Source organism: Pristiophorus japonicus, chromosome 1 (assembly GCF_044704955.1).
Source record: "Pristiophorus japonicus isolate sPriJap1 chromosome 1, sPriJap1.hap1, whole genome shotgun sequence".
Taxonomy (NCBI): Eukaryota; Metazoa; Chordata; class Chondrichthyes; family Pristiophoridae; genus Pristiophorus; species Pristiophorus japonicus.
In genome coordinates, this window is record NC_091977.1 from 334,711,667 (window position 1) to 334,729,309 (window position 17,643).

Consider the following 17,643-nt stretch of genomic DNA (forward strand, 5'->3'; position numbering starts at 1 on the left):
AAAGTTGCAATCTTTAATCGGTTTGCAGATGCAACACACACACTCACACACACAACGGTTACATATACTTTGAGTAGTACGGGAGTGCAACAATAAGATGTTTACTTACTCTTGCTGTCGCTACCACATCGTTCCATCTCTTCCTGCACTGGTCTCCATCACGAACTGTGGTGTCCACTGCGGACATGGCCTCCCCAATCTCCCGCCAAATGCGTTTATATTGGGGCGGGGCTGGCTTGCCACGACCATCCTGGGTGAGCTCTCTGTAACGGCGCTCCACTTCAGAGACAATTGCCTCCAGCTCATCATCTGTAAACCAGGGAGCTCTGAGCCTCCCTGCATTGGACTTCCTGGCAGCTTTTCTACCACTCATGATGGGTTTTCAAGGTGGATGTCTGATGATTCTCTTCCCTCTCTCTCTCAATTACTTCCCTCTGTAACTGTCAGGTGCAAGTCACTCATGAAATTTTATGCACATGGGCAGCTGACCCCCTCAGCCCCAATCGCGGGAAAAGTGAAGTCATCAGTCCAAAAAAAAAGGGCAACATTTTTTGTTCAAATCTCGGGCATGCGCAGTACACGGCCTCCGATCTTTCCCGAGTCGAAAGGCCTGCACCTACTGCGGACTTCTGCTGTTGCCGCCCGCTACCGGCAGATGCCTCCCGCTACCTGCTGTTCCCGCTCCCGCTGACGAAACCAGGGTGAATCTCGCGCCAATTGGCCTCTGGTAGCGGCCGGTAAAAAATCACGCACCGCCTGGGGACTGCTGAAAAACGGGCGGAACTTCGGTTTGATCAAATTTGGGCCCTATGATTCTATCCCTTGATACCCTTATCTATTAAAAATCGGTCACTCTCAGTCCTGAAAATTTCAATTCACCCAACCTCCATAGGCTTTTGTGAAAAAGTGCTTGTTGACTTCATCCTAACTGGCATAGCTCTAATTTCAAAATTATGCCTACTTCTTCTGGATTTTTTCAACAGAGGAAACAGTTTCTCTCTATCTACCCTATCGAATCCTTTCATAATTTAGATCACCCTCAACCTTCTAAACTCAAGGGAATATAAGCCAAGTTTATGCAACCCGTCCTCATAATTCAACTCTTTAAGCCATGATATAATTCAGGTGAATCAGCAGTGTATCCTCTCTAAGGTAAATATCTTCCTCCAGAGGTGTGGTGTCCAAATCTCAAAGCTGTACTCCAGATCGGGTTTGACCAAGGCTCTGTAGAACTATAATTGTGCAGTGCCAGAGAATTGGAGGACTGCTAATGTTATACCTTTGTTTAAAAAGGGAGAAAGGGATAGACAGAGTAATTACAAGCCAGTCAGCCTAACTGGTGGGAAAATTATTGGAAAAAATCCTGAGGGACAGGATAAATCTTCATTTGGAAAGACATGGATTAATTAAATACAGTCAGCATGGATTTGTCAAGGGAAGGTCGTGTCTGACTAACTTGATTGAATTTTTCGAGGAGGTAACCAGAAGGGTCAATGAAGGCAGTGTGTATAATGTAGTGTATATGGATTTTAGCAAAGCTTTTGATCAGGTCCTACATGGCAGACTGGTCACAAAAGTAATGTAGCCAAGTTTGCTAATGATACAAAGATGGGTGGGAAAGCAAATTGTGAGGAGGACACAAAAAATCTGCAAAGGCATATAGACAGGCTAAGTGAGTGGGCAAAAAGTTGGGAGATGGAGTATAATGTGGGAAAATGTGAGGTTATCCACTTTGGCAAAAAGAATAGAAAAGCAAATTTAAATGGAGAAAAATTGCAAAGTGCTGCAGTGGAGAGAGACCTGGGAGTCCTAGTGCATGAAACACAAAAGGTTATCATGCAGGTACAGCAAGTAATCAGGAAGGCAAATGGAATGTTGGCCTTTATTGCAAGGGGGATGGAATATAAAAGCAGAGAAGTCCTGCTACAACTGTATAGGGTATTGGTGAGGCCACACCGAGAGGACTGCGTACAGTTTTGGTCTCCGTATTTAAGAAAGGATATCCTTGCGTTGGAGGCAGTTCAGAGAAGGTTCACTAGGTTGATTCCAGAGATGAGGGGATTGACTTATGAAGATAGGTTGAGTAGATTGGGCCTATACCCATTGGAGTTCAGAAGAATGAGAGGTGATCTTATTGAAACATATAAGATCAGGAGGGGGCTCGACAAGGTGGATGCAGTGAGGATATTTCCACTCACAGGAGAAACTAGAACCAGGGGGCAGAGTCTCAGAATAAGGGGGCACCCATTTAAAACTGAGTTGAGGAGGAATTTCTTCTCTCAAAGGGTTGTAAATCTATGAAATTCTCTGCCTCAGAGAGTTGTGGAAGCTGGGTGATTGAATATATTTAAGGCGGAGATAGACAGATTTTTAAGCGATAAGGGAATACAGTGTTATGGGGAGCAGGCAGGGAAGTGGAGCTGAGTCCATGATCAGATCAGCCATGATCTTATTAAATGGCGGAGCAGGCTCGAGGGGCTCAATAGCCTACTCCTGCTCCAATTTCTTATGTTCTTATGGGATCCAGGGCAAAGTGGCAAGTTGGATCCAAAATTGACTTAGAGGCAGGAAGCAAAGGGTAATGGTTGATGGGTTTTTATGTGACTGGAAGGCTGTATCTAGTGGGGTTCCGCAGGGCTCAGTGCTGGGTCCTTTGCTTTTTGTGCTAAACATCAATGACTTGGAATAAATGTTGGGGGTATGATTAAGAAGTTTGCAGATGACACGAAAATAGGCTGTGTGGTTGATAATGAAGAAGAAAGCTGCGGACTGCAGGAAGTTACCAATGTACTGGTCAGGTGGGCAGAGAAGTGGCAAATAGAATTCAATCTGGATAAGTATGAGGTAATGCATTTGAGGAGGTCTAATAAAGCAAGGGAATGCACATCAAATGGTACGACACTGAGAATTGTAGAGGAACAAAGGAACCTTGGAGTGCAGATTCAACAAATCCCTGAAGGTAGCAGGCCACGTAGACATGGTGGTTAAGAAGGCATATGGAATACTTGCCTTTATAAGTCGAGGCATGGAATACAAGAGCAAGCAGGTTATGCTTGAACTGTATAAAACACTGGTTAGGCTGCAGCTGGAGTACTGTGTGCAGTTCTGGTCACCACATTACAGGAAGGATGTGATTGCACTGGAAAAAGCACAGAGGAGATTTATAAGAATGTTGCCTGGACTGGACAATGTTGTCTATGAGGAAAGATTGGAGATGCTGGATCTGTTTTCTTTGGAACAGAGGAGGCTAAAGGGAGACTTGATTGAGGTGTGCAAAATTATGAGGGGCCTTGATAGTGTTAAGTCTGTGATGTACTTATGAATGATTCCACGAGGCAATGTGTTGTACTCGAACTGTAGTGACCTTGGTCCTTTACTCGTAACTCCAGAGTGAGGCACAAGCATGGTGACTCCCTTTTTATACAGCCCCTGCCACCAGGGCAGGAAACCCCGGTCTCCACCAGTTGCACTCTCTAGTGGTGCCAGCGTGTATATACTCACTGTAAACCTTATTGATCGTACATCAGGTAAACAAGTCTCCATCTTATGCAACTATACAGTGACTACACAGAGAGTATATCTATAGTCTGCATATATAACATCATTCTCCCCCAAGCCTATTGTGCCAATTACCTTTGCACTATGTGCTCTGGCTTAGCTCTCCCCAGACTTAAGTGCCAATAGCCCTTGCATCTTGCCTGTGCTTTGGCTTGGCTCTCTCCCTGTTAACCCCCAGGTCCTTTTGCCACAACGTTGGGTAGTGGTTACCAGTTTGGATGGTGCGATGATGCAGTGGATGTTCCAGTGGCTTCTGGGTGTGATCCATGTGTGTGTCGGATGGCTATACATTCCCTCCCCCCCGCCGCCCCCCACAGTGAGATCATGCAACAAGCCCGTTACATTAACATACAGGATCAGACACAGTGCAAGTACAAAGAAAGGAAGAAAATAATTTTTTTTTTATAGTTTGTATCATGACACCTTGGTTCAGTCACTTACATTCATTACGTTTTATGGTCGGCGCCAGGATTGGGTAGATTGCATTCATGGTTGAGTCATGGTCAGTACTGAGGTAGCAGTACAGGTATGTGAGGACGCTCGTTCCAGAGCAACCAGACGGGGTTCTAGTCGTCTGATGGTGGCGCTGCGCCCCCTGTTAGCGGGGTTCGTTTGGTTCGCTCACCTTGCCAGGACTCAGGGTCTTTGCCATTGCCTAGTGGTGGGCAGAGCCACAGATGTGTGTGGCCTCCCTGTCCTCCTTTGAGGGCTGCAGAATCTTCTGCCTGCTCTCTAACGGTGTTGGGAACCTGGCTGTTCCAGGTCCCGTTTGGGGAGCTCATTGGTTCTGACCTTTTGCTCCCAGACATGGCCGAGGTAGAGACTGGGTCTGGGGGCTGCACTGTCTCCACCCGGGTGGTGGGCAACGGCGGCCGACTGCGCGTGTTGGCGCCGTTTTCGTTTCCAGAACCGTGGTGAATAGTGCCATTGGGTGCCTGCAGCGTGGGATAGACCTGGGGCAGGGTATCTAGATCAGTGCCTTTACCCTCCCGTATTCACTAATTTGCTACTTTTGGGGACACTCTATTCCCGACATCTTGCAACATTTTGTTCTTTACATTCTTAATCGGTTCGTTACATTTGATTGCCATGCATACAATGTCTCTTTAAGTTCAGTTGATTGCAGGTCTCCTTTAAGAGAACCCTGCCATGCCACGCTGCACCTCGCTGCAGCAGGGACTCCACCTTGTCTCTGTCCTCGAGGTCGACTGCCTTGATCCTTCTCTCCCGCGATTCTGCCACAAAAGCTGGAACAGTGCCTGTGAATTCGATCTTCCTCCCCAGGAGTCCTGCCACTGGAGCCGGGAAGGTACTTTTAGGTCGTTGTGGTCGGATCATTGCCACGCAGTCATGATGGACAGTCTGTGCCTCAGGTGCTGCACTGGTCTGTTCTCTGGTGCCTGGCCCAAGCAAAGGTGAGGTTTTGCTCTGCCTCTGAGCACGGGGGACATCGATTGCTGGAGTGAAAAGGTCTTCCCATTTCCACTGGATCTTCCCCATCCACCTTCTTCCGAGTAGCGTTGCATCATCACCTGCAACAATCCACAGAGGTAACTTGTGCACCACGCCATTGTGGATTACACTTACATCCGCACTACCAAGGACTGCAACTTTTCCTGTACTGGAACCAGCTTGGGTCGTTTTTCGTTTAATAACCTCTCAAAGGCTCGCCTCCGTGTCCACTTCCATGAAGACTGGAACACCGTTTATCTCGACTTCCATCTTCACTGGAGGACAATCGGTGGTGCAGGTATACACTCCATACACTTCTTCTTGGGGCTGAACTGCCTCTCTGGTCAAATCATCATACTCCCCGCTGGATTCAAAGTCATCTACCGACTCCTCTGCTAAACGGTGAGTTGTATTTCTTTTACACATGTGCTGGAGGTGGCCCTTCATGTTACAGGCTTTGCATACGTACTCAGCAAACTGACACTGGTGAGCCCTATGGTTTGTCCCCAACGCCAGCATGGTGCTACTCGATTAGCACCCCTCGGCGGACTCTGAGTTCTGGAACCCTGAGGTCTGTGCTCTCTGCCCTGGGCAGAACCATATTCTACAGTCTTGCCTGTGAAAGGCACCATTCTGTGTACAGTACTTGACGGTTTTGAGTCCACAGGATGAATAATTTGCTTGGTGCTGCATGAACGCCTGACTGGGATGGCCTTCTGCAGGTTGACTGTGGTGTCGGCAGATAATAGCTTGTAAAAGAGGCCCTTGTGGCCAATTTCTATAACGAAAATGTCTTGCAATGCTTCGTTGAGGTGCATGCCAAAATCACACGGTGCCGCAAGTCACCTGAGGTTAGCAGCATATTTTGCAATCTCCTGGCCCTCAGGTCTGTGGTGAGTGTAGAATCTGTGCCTGGCTGTGAGGATGCTCTCTTTTGGTTTAAATTGGTCGTGAATTAGTTCAGTCAGCTCATCGTATATCTTATTCTTGGCCTTCAAGTGCCAGCAAGTCCCTGATGAGGCGGTAGACTTCGGGCCCACAACTGGTCAGCAGTATAGCCCTGCGCTTCTCCGCCGATGCGTCTGTCTCCCCTGCCAGGTCGGTTGCCACGAAATATAGCTCAAGCCTTTCAATGAAGGCATCCCAATCATTACCCTCTGCAAAGTCTTTTAGTGTGCCAAAGGTAGCCATAATTGCGTGAAAGTCCGTATTTTCGTTGCCAGTTGTTAAGTCTGTGATATACTTATGAATGACTCCACGAGGCAGTGTGTTGTACTCAAACTGAAGTGACCTTGGTCCTTTACTCGTAACTCCAGAGTGAGGCAGCCACATGGTGGCTCCCCTTTTATACAGCCCCTGCCACCAGGGCAGCAAACCCCAGTCTCCACCAGTTGCACCCTCTAGTGGTGTCAGCATGTATATACACAGTGTAAACCTTATTGATAGTACATCAGGTAAACAAGTCTCCATCTTATGCAACTATACATTTACTACACAGAGATTATATCTATAGTCTGTATATAACAGATAGAGTGGATGGGAAGGACCTGTTTCCCTTGGCAGAGGGGTCAACAACCTGGGAGCATAGATTTAAAGTAATTGGGGGGAGGTTTAGAGGAGATATGAGAGGAAATTTCTTCACCCAGAGGGTGCTGGAGGTCTGGAACTCACTGCCTGAAAGGGTAGTAAAGGCAGAAACCCTCACCACATTTAAAAGATACTTGGATGTGTACTTAAAGTGCCGTAACCTACGGGCAATGGACCAAGAGCTGGGAAGTGGGATTAATCTGGATAGCTCTTGGTCAGCTGGCGTAGACACAATGGGCTGAAATGGCTTCCATCCATGCTGTAAATTTCTATGATTCTATGAATATAACTTCCTCCCTTTATATTGCAGCCCCCTTGAGATAAAGGCCAACATTCCATCGCAATACAAAAGCAAAATATGGTGGATGCTAGAATCTGAAATAAAAACAGAGAATGCTGGAAATCTCAGTGGATCAGCTAGAATCTGAAATAAAAACAGAGAATGCTGGAAATCTCAGTGGATCAGGCAGCATCTGTGGAGAGAAAAACAGAGAGTTAACATTTTGGGTTAATGACCCCTTCATCAGAACTGCCGAATGTTCGAATAGAGCACATTCTTAAGCACTGAAAGGGGGAGGGGAAGAAAGAACAAAAGGGAAGATCTGTGATAGGGTGGAAGGCAGGAGAGATTAGAGAGATAAAAGGGATGGTAGGCCGAATTGAAATAGTAATGTAGAGGTTAGAAAAAGGTTAATCTGGATAGGGTGTGAATTGTGTAGTAATGACCAGCTGCCATTATAGACAAAGAGAAAAAAAAAAGAGAAGAAAGAAGAAGAAAAAGAAAAAAATATATAAAATGGGTGGGGCGAGCGGGGGGTGGGGGGCAGGGGGCGAGAAAAGGGAGCCAAAGATGGCCAGAGGTTAAGCTCTGAAATTGTTGAACTTGATGTTGAGTCCAGAAGGCTGTAAATGGCCTAAACGAAAGATGAGGTGCTGTTCCTTGAGCTTGTGCTGATCTTCATTGGAACAGTGTAGGAGTCTGAGGACGGAGATATCGGAGTGGGAGTGGAGTGGAGAATTAAAGTGACAGGCGACTGGAAGCTCGGGGTCACACTTATGGAGTGAACAAAGGTGTCAGGAAAGTGCTAACCCAATCTGCACTTATGTTCTTATGTTCTTATGTCTCCCCAATGTAGAGGAGACCAGATTGTGAGCAGCGAATACAGTATACTAAATTGAAAGAAGTACAAGTAAATCGCTGTTTTTGGGGCCCTGGATAGTGGAAAGGGAGGAGGTAAAAGGGTAGGTGTTGCGCCTCCTGCGCTTGCACGGGAAGGGGAGGGGGTGCTGGGGTTGACTGCGGAATGGACCAGGGTGTCGTGGAGGGAGCGGTTCCTTCGGAATGCTGGGAGGGGAGGGGAGGGAAAGATGTGATTGGTGGTGGGATCACGCTGGAGGTGGCGAAAATGGCGGAAGATGATCCATTGAATGTGGAGGCTGGGGAGGTGAAAGGTGAGGACAATGGGAACCCTGTTGTGGTTCTGAGAGGGAGGGGAAGGGGTGAGCGTAGAGGTGCGGGAAATAGAATGGACACGGTCGAGGGCCATGTTAACCACGGCGGAGGGGAATCCTTGGTTGAGGAAAAAAGAAGACATGTCACAGGCACTAGTGTAAAAGATGGCATGTTCAGCCATGAACTCATTGAATGGCGGTGCAGGCTAGAAGGGCCGAATGGCCTACTCCTGCACCTATTTTCTATGTTTCTATGTTTCTATGTCAGAGCAGATGTGATGGAGATGGAGAAATTAGGAGAATGGAATGGAGTCCTTACAGGATGCGGGGTGGGAGGAAGCGTAGTCCAGGTAGCTGTGGGGGTCAGTGGGCTTATAGTGGATACTGGTCAAAAGCCTATCCTCAGAGATGGAGACAGAGAATTCGAGGAAGGGAAGGGAAAAGTCGGAGATGGACCATGTGAAGGTGAGGGAAGAGTGGAAATTGTATGCAAAGTGAATGAAATTTTCAAGTTCAGGGTGAGAGCAGGAAACGGCACCGACATAGTCATCAATGTATCGGACAAAGAGGTGAGGGAGGGGACCCGAGTAGGACTGGAACAAAGAATATCCCACATATCCCACGAAAAGTCAGGCATAGCTAGGACACATGCGGGTTCCCATAGTAACACCTTTAATTTGGAGAAAGTGAGTGGAGTTAAAGGAGAAGTCGTTCAAGGTGAAAACAAGTTCAGCCAGGCTGGGGAGGGCAGTGGCGGATGGGGACTGGTTGGGCTTCTGCTTGAGGAATAAGTGGAGCGCCCTCAGGCCATCCTGTGGGGGATGGAAGTGTAGAGGGATTGTACGTCCATGGTGAAAAGGAGACGGTTGAGGCCAGTAAACTGGAAACTGTTAAATTGACAGAGGGTGTTGGAGGAGTCACGGATGTAGGTGAGAAGAAAGTGGACAAGGGGAGAAGAAATACAGTCGAGATAGGAAGAAATAAGTTCTGTGGGGCAACAACAGGCTGAAATGATGGGTCTACCGGGGCAGTCCTGCTTGTGGATCTTGGGAAGGAGGTAGAAGCAGGCTGTGCGGAGTTGGAGAACTATGAGGTTGGTGGCTGTGAAGGGAAGATCTCCAGAGGAGCCGAGGTCAGTGACAGACTGGGAAATGATGGCTTGATGCTCAGTGGTGGGGTCATGGTCCAGGAGGAAGTAGCAAGTGGTATATATATTATATTATATAAGCCAATATTCCATTAGCCTTTTGATTACTTTTTTACCCGTGCACTAACATTTAATGATTTTTGTATCAGGACACCCAATCATCATCATCATCTTTGCTCATTCACAGTTCCCAATCTCTAGCTATTAAGAAAATATTCCGATTTGTCTTTCTTGGATCCAAACTGGATGACCTCACACTTCCTTACATTGAACGCCTATCACAGTTTTGCCCTTTCATTTAATCTATCAATGTCCCTTTGTAATTTTCTGCTCCTATCTACACAACTTACTGTTCATCCTAACTTAGTATCATCTGCAAATTTAGATTTCCAACTTTCTATTATTTCATCCAAAGGTAGCATGAATTGATTTACACTCTCATTTTTCCCCCGTCCTCCCTCTCAGAATATGCTTCATCTCTGCTCAATATTTACAGTAGGTCGGAGACTCTGCATTGACAATTAAAGCATTCAAGAGTAAAAATGGCAGCCTCCTAATTCTTTTAGGAGAACAGGAGCTATAATATCACATTAAGAGAGATATAACAATATTTTGTCAATTACCTACATTGTGCAGATTTATAACTTCTGTACCTGCCAAGAAACTAAGCAGGCAGGCTCAATGGTCATCCCCAAATCACATGGATAGACCTTCTTAATTTTAGCTTCCTGATAAAGTTCAACCACCTTGAATCACAGTGTGAAACACTAATTTAGCATTAATACTTTCAGACAATTACCTCATCCTGTTGTGCTTTTGTAGCAGGGCTGTTGAGTGCAAAGAAATACTTTTGATTCAAATATTTGCTCTTGATCTCTTTGGACTTGTCACTTCTATTAACATTTTCATTATGGGGTATTCTTCTAAAGTATTCAATGTCCAACCAACATTTGAGATCCATGCTACAAGAAAAGAGCAACAAATGTCCATGTAACAGCAATACTGCATTATTACAAACTATTATCAAACCAGCAGTGTAATTAATGCATCCAATTAAATTAAACCGAGAGGCAATTAGATTGCAGTTATAACCATATTGAAACAGTAACACTTTGTAAATTCCCATTGTACTGGCATCATTATTACAGAAAAGTCCTTCACAAACAGAAGAACAATAGGTTTTCAAAACAATGCATGTTATATCAAAGAAAGATGCTGTTCGGCCAAACTGGTTTGTGCCGGCTCCACACGAACCTCCTTCCCTCGTTATCTAAGCCTCTTAGTGTATCCTATTCCTTTCTCCCTCATGTGCTAATCTAGATTGAGTTACATCGGCAGTGAAGTTGGGCCCATTTGCACCGGCCGATAAGGCTGGTTTGGATGAAAAAAATAGCAGTTGCCTCGCTTCCGCCCATTTCCGGCGGGTCCCGCGGCTTCCGCCATATTGGGCAGGTCAGCAGCGCTTGTTGCAGATACGGAAATGAGACAGATAGTGATGTCAATGAGTGTACATGACCTGCCATTTTGGATGCTGCCATTCCATTTAATGTTCTATCCAAATCATGACCAGCAGCAGGAAGGACCCCCACCATTTAAAGGGATCATCAACAATTTGCAACTGACTTGCTTTCTTATTTCTGTGTAAGTTTTTGCAATTGTTTGGAGCTTTCTACAGCTATTTAAAGTTGGTGAGGTTGACAGGGTGTGTTGCTGCAAGTGGAGAATGCCTTGCTTCTTATTTAAAGGGTTCTGCTCACGTCATTTGCTCCCAGTCATGGGTGCTTTACTTGCAGTACCCTTGCACGCAAGTATGACAGGGAGATGGAGTGGAGGCAGCGAAGAAGAGGACAGAATGCTCGCAGAGGGAGGGGGAGGAGCATGAGGGCTCTCAGCAGGAGTCCTTACCCACCTAGGGCCTTGAAAGAGCACTTCTCCTACCTGCACTTAAGCCAGGAGCAGTGTATTAGGAGGCTCCGCTTCACCAAGGAGGTGGTCACAGAACTCTGCCACCTCCTGGAACCAGATCTGCTGCCTCAGAGCAGGGCAATAACTGTGCTGTCAGTGACCCTGAAGGTCACCGTGGCCCTCACTTTTTTTCACCACCGGATCCTTCCAGTCTGGAGCAGGACATAGCTAACATCTCCCAGTTCACCTTCCATCGCTGCATCCAGGAGGCCACAGAGAGAAGCAGGAGGAGCGCGCATGTGGCTTTGCCAGGATAATGGGCTTATTCATGGTGCAGGACACCATTGACTGCACACACACCACATACCAAATCCTGAGATTTTCCATAACCGCAAAGGCTACCACACTCTTAATGTGCAGTTGGTGTGTGACCACATCCAGCGCATCATAATGGTGAATGCCCAGTATTCTGGCAGCATTCATGATAAGAATAAAATAAATAGGAGCAAGAGTAGGCGATTTGGCCCCTCGAGCTTACTCTGCCATTTAATAAGATCATGGCTGATCTGATCTTAGGCTCAGTTCCACTTCCCCGCCTGTTCCCCATAACCCTTCACTCCCTTATCGTTCAAAAATCTGTCTATCTCCACCTTAAATTTATTTAATGACCCAGCCTCCACAGTTCCCTAGGACAGAGAATTCCACAGATTTACAACCCTCTGAGAGAAGAAAATCCTCCTCATCTCAGTTCTAAATCAGTGACCCCTTATTCTTAAACTATGCCCCCTAGTTCTCGATCTCCCCCACAAGTGGAAACATCCTTTCTGCATCTACCTTGTCGAGCTCTCTCAGTATCTTATATGTTTCATGCCTTATGATGCCTTCATCCAGACTATTTTAGATCTGGTATTATGTAATGAGTCTGAATTAATTAATGATTTCGTAGTGAAGGAACCTCTTGGGAAGAGTGATCATTGCATGATAGAATTTCAAATTCAGTTTGAGGGTGAGAAAGCTAATAAATAAAGTTAATTACAAAGGTATGAAGGCAGAGCTGGTTAAAGTGGACTGGGAAAATATATTAAAGGGTAAGACTGTAGAAAAGCAATGGCAAACCTTTCAGGAGATATTTCAAGACTCTCAACAAAGATATATTATAGTGAGAAAGGAAGACTCTAAGGGCTAGAATGTCCTATCAGCCTGCCAGTGCCCGATTGCCTCCTAAAAAACCACTAAGACTTGGAAGATTATCGCCAGCGGAAACTTCCCCCCCAAAAATAAAAAAATCCGCCGAGCGAAAAACATGGGCCTTGCACCCCCATTCTGGGTGAAAAAGTGCAATTTAGGGTCCATTGGGCGGTTCCTAAGTAAAATGGGTGATAAATAAAAAAAATCAATAAAAATTTATTCCAAGGCTGCTGGTTGGGCCTAACAGCAGAAAAACAATAAAACTAATTTTTCAAAAAAATCACCGAAAAAATCCAAGACACTTTTATAAACTAAATAACCACAACAGATTTTTAAAATAATTAGTAAAAAAACAATCACTAATCTTTTTCTTGGAGAGCTACTCACCTACTGCCCAGCTCCACTGATTTTCATGGGAGTTTAAAAAAAAACTCAGCTACAGGTCATCGCTGACCCAAATATCGCGCCAGGACGATCTCAGGACAGTGCCCACTGGTGGTCTGCTCCCCAGCGGTACCTCGAAACCGCCGGCGTAACTCAGGTAAAGAATTTCTCACTTACCTGTTTACCGCCCACAATGGACAATACTGCCCAGAAACCGGGCGGTAAGCCATTGCAAATTCCAGTCCTATGCGAAGGAAGAACCATCCGTGGCTAACTAAAGGATGGTATCAAATTGAAAACAAAGGCGTACAATGTTGCGAAGAGCAGTGGAAGGCCAGAGGATTAGGACATTTTTAGAAACCAGCAAAGGACGACTAAAAAAATGCTAGAGAAGATAGCATATGAGAGTAAACTAGAAAGAAATATAAAAACAGACAGCAAGAGCTTCTACAGGTATATAAAAAGGAAGCGAGTAGCAAAAGTAAACGCTGGTCCCATAGAGGATGAGACTGGGAATTAATAATGGAAAACAGGGAAATGGCAGAGACTTTGAACAAATATTTTGTATCGGTCTTCACAGTAGAAGCCACTAAAAGCATCCCAATAATTGATAATTAAGTGCTATTGGGGTGGGGGAGGAAATTTAAAACAATCACTATCACTAGAAAAAAGTACGAGGCAAACATATGGGATTAAAGGTGGACAAGTCCCCTGGATGACCTGCATCCTAGGGTCTTAAACGAGGTGGCTGCAGAGATAGTGGATGCATTGGTTGTAATCTATCAAAATTCCCTCGATTCTGGAGAGGTCCCAGTGGACTGGAAAACCGCTATTTAAGAAAGGAGGGAGACAGAAAGCAGGAAACTATAGACCAATTAGCCTAACATCTGTCATTGGGAAAATAATGGAGTCCATCATTAAGGAAATAGTAGCAGGCTATTTAGGAAATCATAATGCAGTCAAGCAGAGTCAGCATGGTTTGCTCGAGTTCTTTGAGGACGTAATGAGCAGAATAGATAAAGGGGAACCAGTAGATGTGGTGTATTTGGATTTCTAGAAAGCATTCGATAAGGTACCTGCACAAGATAAGAGCTCACAGGATTGTGGGTAATATATTAGCGTGGATAAAGGATTGGCTAACTAACAGAAAACAGAGAGTTGGGATACATGGGTCATTTTCAGGTTCGCAAACTAATTTTTGGGGTGCCACAGGAATCAGTGCTGGGGTCTCAACTATTTACAATTTATATTAATAACTTGGATGAAGGGACTGAGTGTAATGTAGCCAAATTTGCAGATGATACAAAAAAAGGTGGGAAAGAAAGTTATGAGGAAGACGCAAAGAATCTACAAAGTGATATAGATAGGCTAAGTGAGTAGGCAAAAATTTGGCAGATGGAGTATAATATGGGAAAAGGTGAGGTTATCCACTTTGGTGGGAAAAATAAAAAAGCAAATTATTTAAATGGGGAGCGATTACAAAATGCGGTGGTACAGAGGGCTCTGGGGGTCCTTGTACATGAAACACAAAACGTTAGCATCCAGGTACAGCAAGTAATTAGGAAGGCAAATGGAATGTTGGCCTTTAATGCAAGGGGGATGGAGTATAAAAGTAGGGAAGTCCTGCTGCAAATGTACAGGGTATTGGTGAGACCACACCTGGAGTACTGTGTACAGTTTTGGTCTCCTTATTTTAGGAGGATATACTTGGATTGGAGGCATTTCAGAGAAGGTTCACGAAGTTGCTTCCTGAGATGAAGGGGTTGTCATATGAAGAAAGATTGAGTAGGTTTGGCCTATACTCATTGGCGTTTAGAAGACTGAGAGGTGATCTTATTGAAACGTATAAGAATAGTCAGGATGGCCGAGCGGTCTAAGTTGCTGTAGAAGTCGGTGTCTCCTCTGGAGGCCTCGGTTCAAATTCCATTTCTCAGTTCTGACGAAGGGTCATTGACCTGAAATGTTAAATTAGTTTCTCTCCACAGATGCAGGAGCGGGAGGATCGAGAGGCCCATAAAAAGGGCATGGCTATCAGAAGAGCCACAGGAGCAGGGAGAAAAAGTTTAAAAAAAATCAAAATCGAAGTGTGACGTCACAGCCAAGCAGGTAAGTGATTGGCTGGTGGATTGTAGGAAACCTTTGGCATTGTTCTAAGTAGCATCTGCCAGTAAATATATGTGATCTTTATTTTCTAAGGAGAGCCAGTTAATTAAATCGACTGTTTGCTGAGTAGCGGGTGGGTGTGTTGTGCTAAGGTTTAGAGTTTTGTTCTACTCGATAGTTGTGAGTGTAACTAGAGGGATGGCAGGGCAGCTCAGTCCCATGGATTGCACATCCTGTGGCATGTGGGAAGTCCCGGATGCTTTGCGCAGCCGGGCGATCATGTGTGCAGAAAGTGTCTCCAGCTGCACCAACTCGAGCTCCGTGTTTGGAGCTTGAGCGACAGCTGGGGTCACTGCGGTGCATCCGCAAGACTGAAAGCTACGTGGATAGCACATTTCTAGAGGCGGTCACCCCATAGCTTAAGAGTGTGCAGGCAGATTGGGATTGGGTGACCCCTGGACAGAAGAGGAGGACTAGGCAGGTAGTGCAGGAGTCCACTGAGTCCATCTTGCTCTCCAACCGGTACTCTGTTCTGAGTACTGGTGGAGACGATGGTGCCTCTGGGGAGTGCAGCCAGAGCCAAGTCCACGGCACCACGGGTGGCTCAGCTGCATAGGGGGGGTGGAGGAAAAAGAATGGAAGAGCTATAGTGGTAGGGGATTCGCTAGTCAGGGGAGCAGACAGGCATTTTTACGGCTGCAGACATGACTCCAGGATAGTATGTTGCCTTCCTGGTGCCAGGGTCAAGGATGTCACTGAGTGGCTGCAGGGCATTCTGGGGGGAGAGGGTGAACAGCCAGAGGTGCTGGTCCACATCGGTACCAATGACATAGGTAGGAAGAGGGATGAGATCCTGCAGGCAGAGTTTAGAGAGCTAGGAGAGAGATTAAAAAGCAGGACCGCAAAGGTTGTAATCTCCGGATTACTGTTAGTGCCACGAGCTAGTGAGTACAGAAACAGGAGGATAGAGTAGATGAATATGTGGCTGAAGAGATGGTGCAGGTGAGAGGGCTTTAATTTCCTGAGGCTTTGGGACCGCTTCTGGGGCTGGTGGGACCTGTACAAGCCGGACGGGTTGCACCTCAATAGAGCCGGGACCAATATCCTCACGGTGGGGTTTGCTAGTGCTGTTGGGGTGGGTTTAAACTAGCTTGGCAGGGGGATGGGAACCTGAAACAAGATTCAGTAGGGAGGGGAGTAAAGCTGGAATTAGAAAGCAAAAATAGAAAAAGTGAGTTTGAAGGAGAGAGGAAACAAGCAGGAAAATTTGAGTGGATGTTCCCTGACTGAACGGAATCAGAAATTGAGAAATGACAAATCAGGCTGACAGGAAAGCCACAATGTTTTTTCTTTTAAGCAGAGGGCCATATGAGGGCCATATGAGTGTTGATGGAGCAAGATTCCCAAGAGTGGTTCTTTGATATGAAATTATTTCAAGGTGTTGCAGGGATTGAACATCCACTCAAATTTAAAAAAAACTTAAAATGTAAAAATGCCCAAAATGTTTCCATTCAGCAGTGAAAAAGTTGTTGCTTAGTTAATTAAAAACAGAGTTCACAGCTGCTTGTGAAAACAGCTAATTTATTTTTTTTTACATTTCAAAAGAAGACAAACCATACACCATTAATCAATGTCAACTTGTGTCACACAACTTCTCACGAAAGACAGACACTTAGGGGATGCAGAATGCTGGGAAAGTGCAGTGGGAGCTCCAGTAATGTTCAGAATTTAGGTTCTTATTTGCAGACATTGATGGATTTTGAATGGCTCAGCGTGGGGACAAAATTGGACTTAAGATTTAACCTATTGGGATTGTTTGGTATCTTCCAAGACATATTGCTCGAGGGAGTAGATAAAAGACTTACATCCAAACGCAATTGCAATTACTTTTGTCTTCTTTGTAAAATCACAAAGTCTGGGCAGAATATGTTTGTGGAATTAAAATTATTTAGATAAATTGATATGAATGTGTGACTGGAGAGATGGTGCAGGAGGGAGGGTGTTAAATTCCTGAGGTTTTGGGACTGTTTCTGGGAGAGGTGGGACCTGTACAAGCTGGACGGGTTGCACCTCAACAGAGCTGGGACCAATATCCTCGTGGTGGTGGCGGGGCGGGGGGAGGGGTGGGTGAGCGCATGGAGTTGCTAGTGCTATTAGGGAGGGTTTAAACTAGCTTGGCAGGGAGGTGGGAACCTGAGAGTAGATTCAGAAGGGAGAGAAGCAAAGCTGGAAATGGAAGGCGGATAATTAGTAAACAGAGGAAACAAAGGCTAGAAAATAGACAACAAGGGAGTTTGGCAGTGCTAAATGCTAAATGCAAGGAGTCTAGGGAATAAGGCAGATGAGCTGAGGGCACAGATAATCACGCGGGAGTATGATATTATAGCTATTACTGAGACATGGTTGAAAGAAGGGCAGGAATGGCAGCTCAACTTTCCTGGTTACAGGGTTTTCAGACGCGATAGAGAGGGTGATAAAAAAGATGGGGGGAGTCGCAGTATTGATTAAAAAAACAATTATAGCTGGGAGGAGGGATGATAAGTTAGAAAGATCGGCAAATGAGGCCATATGGGTTGAACTGAAGAACAAAAAAGGTGCAATCACACTGCTAGAAGTGTACTCTAGACCCCTAAACAGTCAGAGGGAGATAGAAGAGCAAATATGTAGGTGAATTTCTGAGAAGTGCAAGGACAATAGGGCAGTAATAGTAGGGGATTTCAACTACCCTAATATTAACTGGGATAGAATTAGTGTGAAAGGGAAGGTGTGGTTCTGGACTTAGTTTTAGGGAATAAAACTGGGCAGTGGGAGAACATTTTGGTGCTAGTGATCACAATTCAGTTAGATTTATGGTACTTATGGAAAAG

The 17,643-nt window shown here is 45.5% G+C and overlaps 1 protein-coding gene across 1 annotated transcript in view; it reads right to left on the reverse strand.

Annotated features, from left to right (window-relative positions):
• Positions 1 to 17,643, reverse strand: part of LOC139264685 (regulator of G-protein signaling 22-like) — a 425,112-nt gene that overhangs the window by 46,381 nt on the left and 361,088 nt on the right. Inside the window, exon 20 of the mRNA XM_070881635.1 lies at positions 9,996 to 10,158. Coding sequence (XP_070737736.1) covers positions 9,996 to 10,158 — 163 coding nt within the window. The remainder of the gene's footprint in view (positions 1 to 9,995; positions 10,159 to 17,643) is intronic.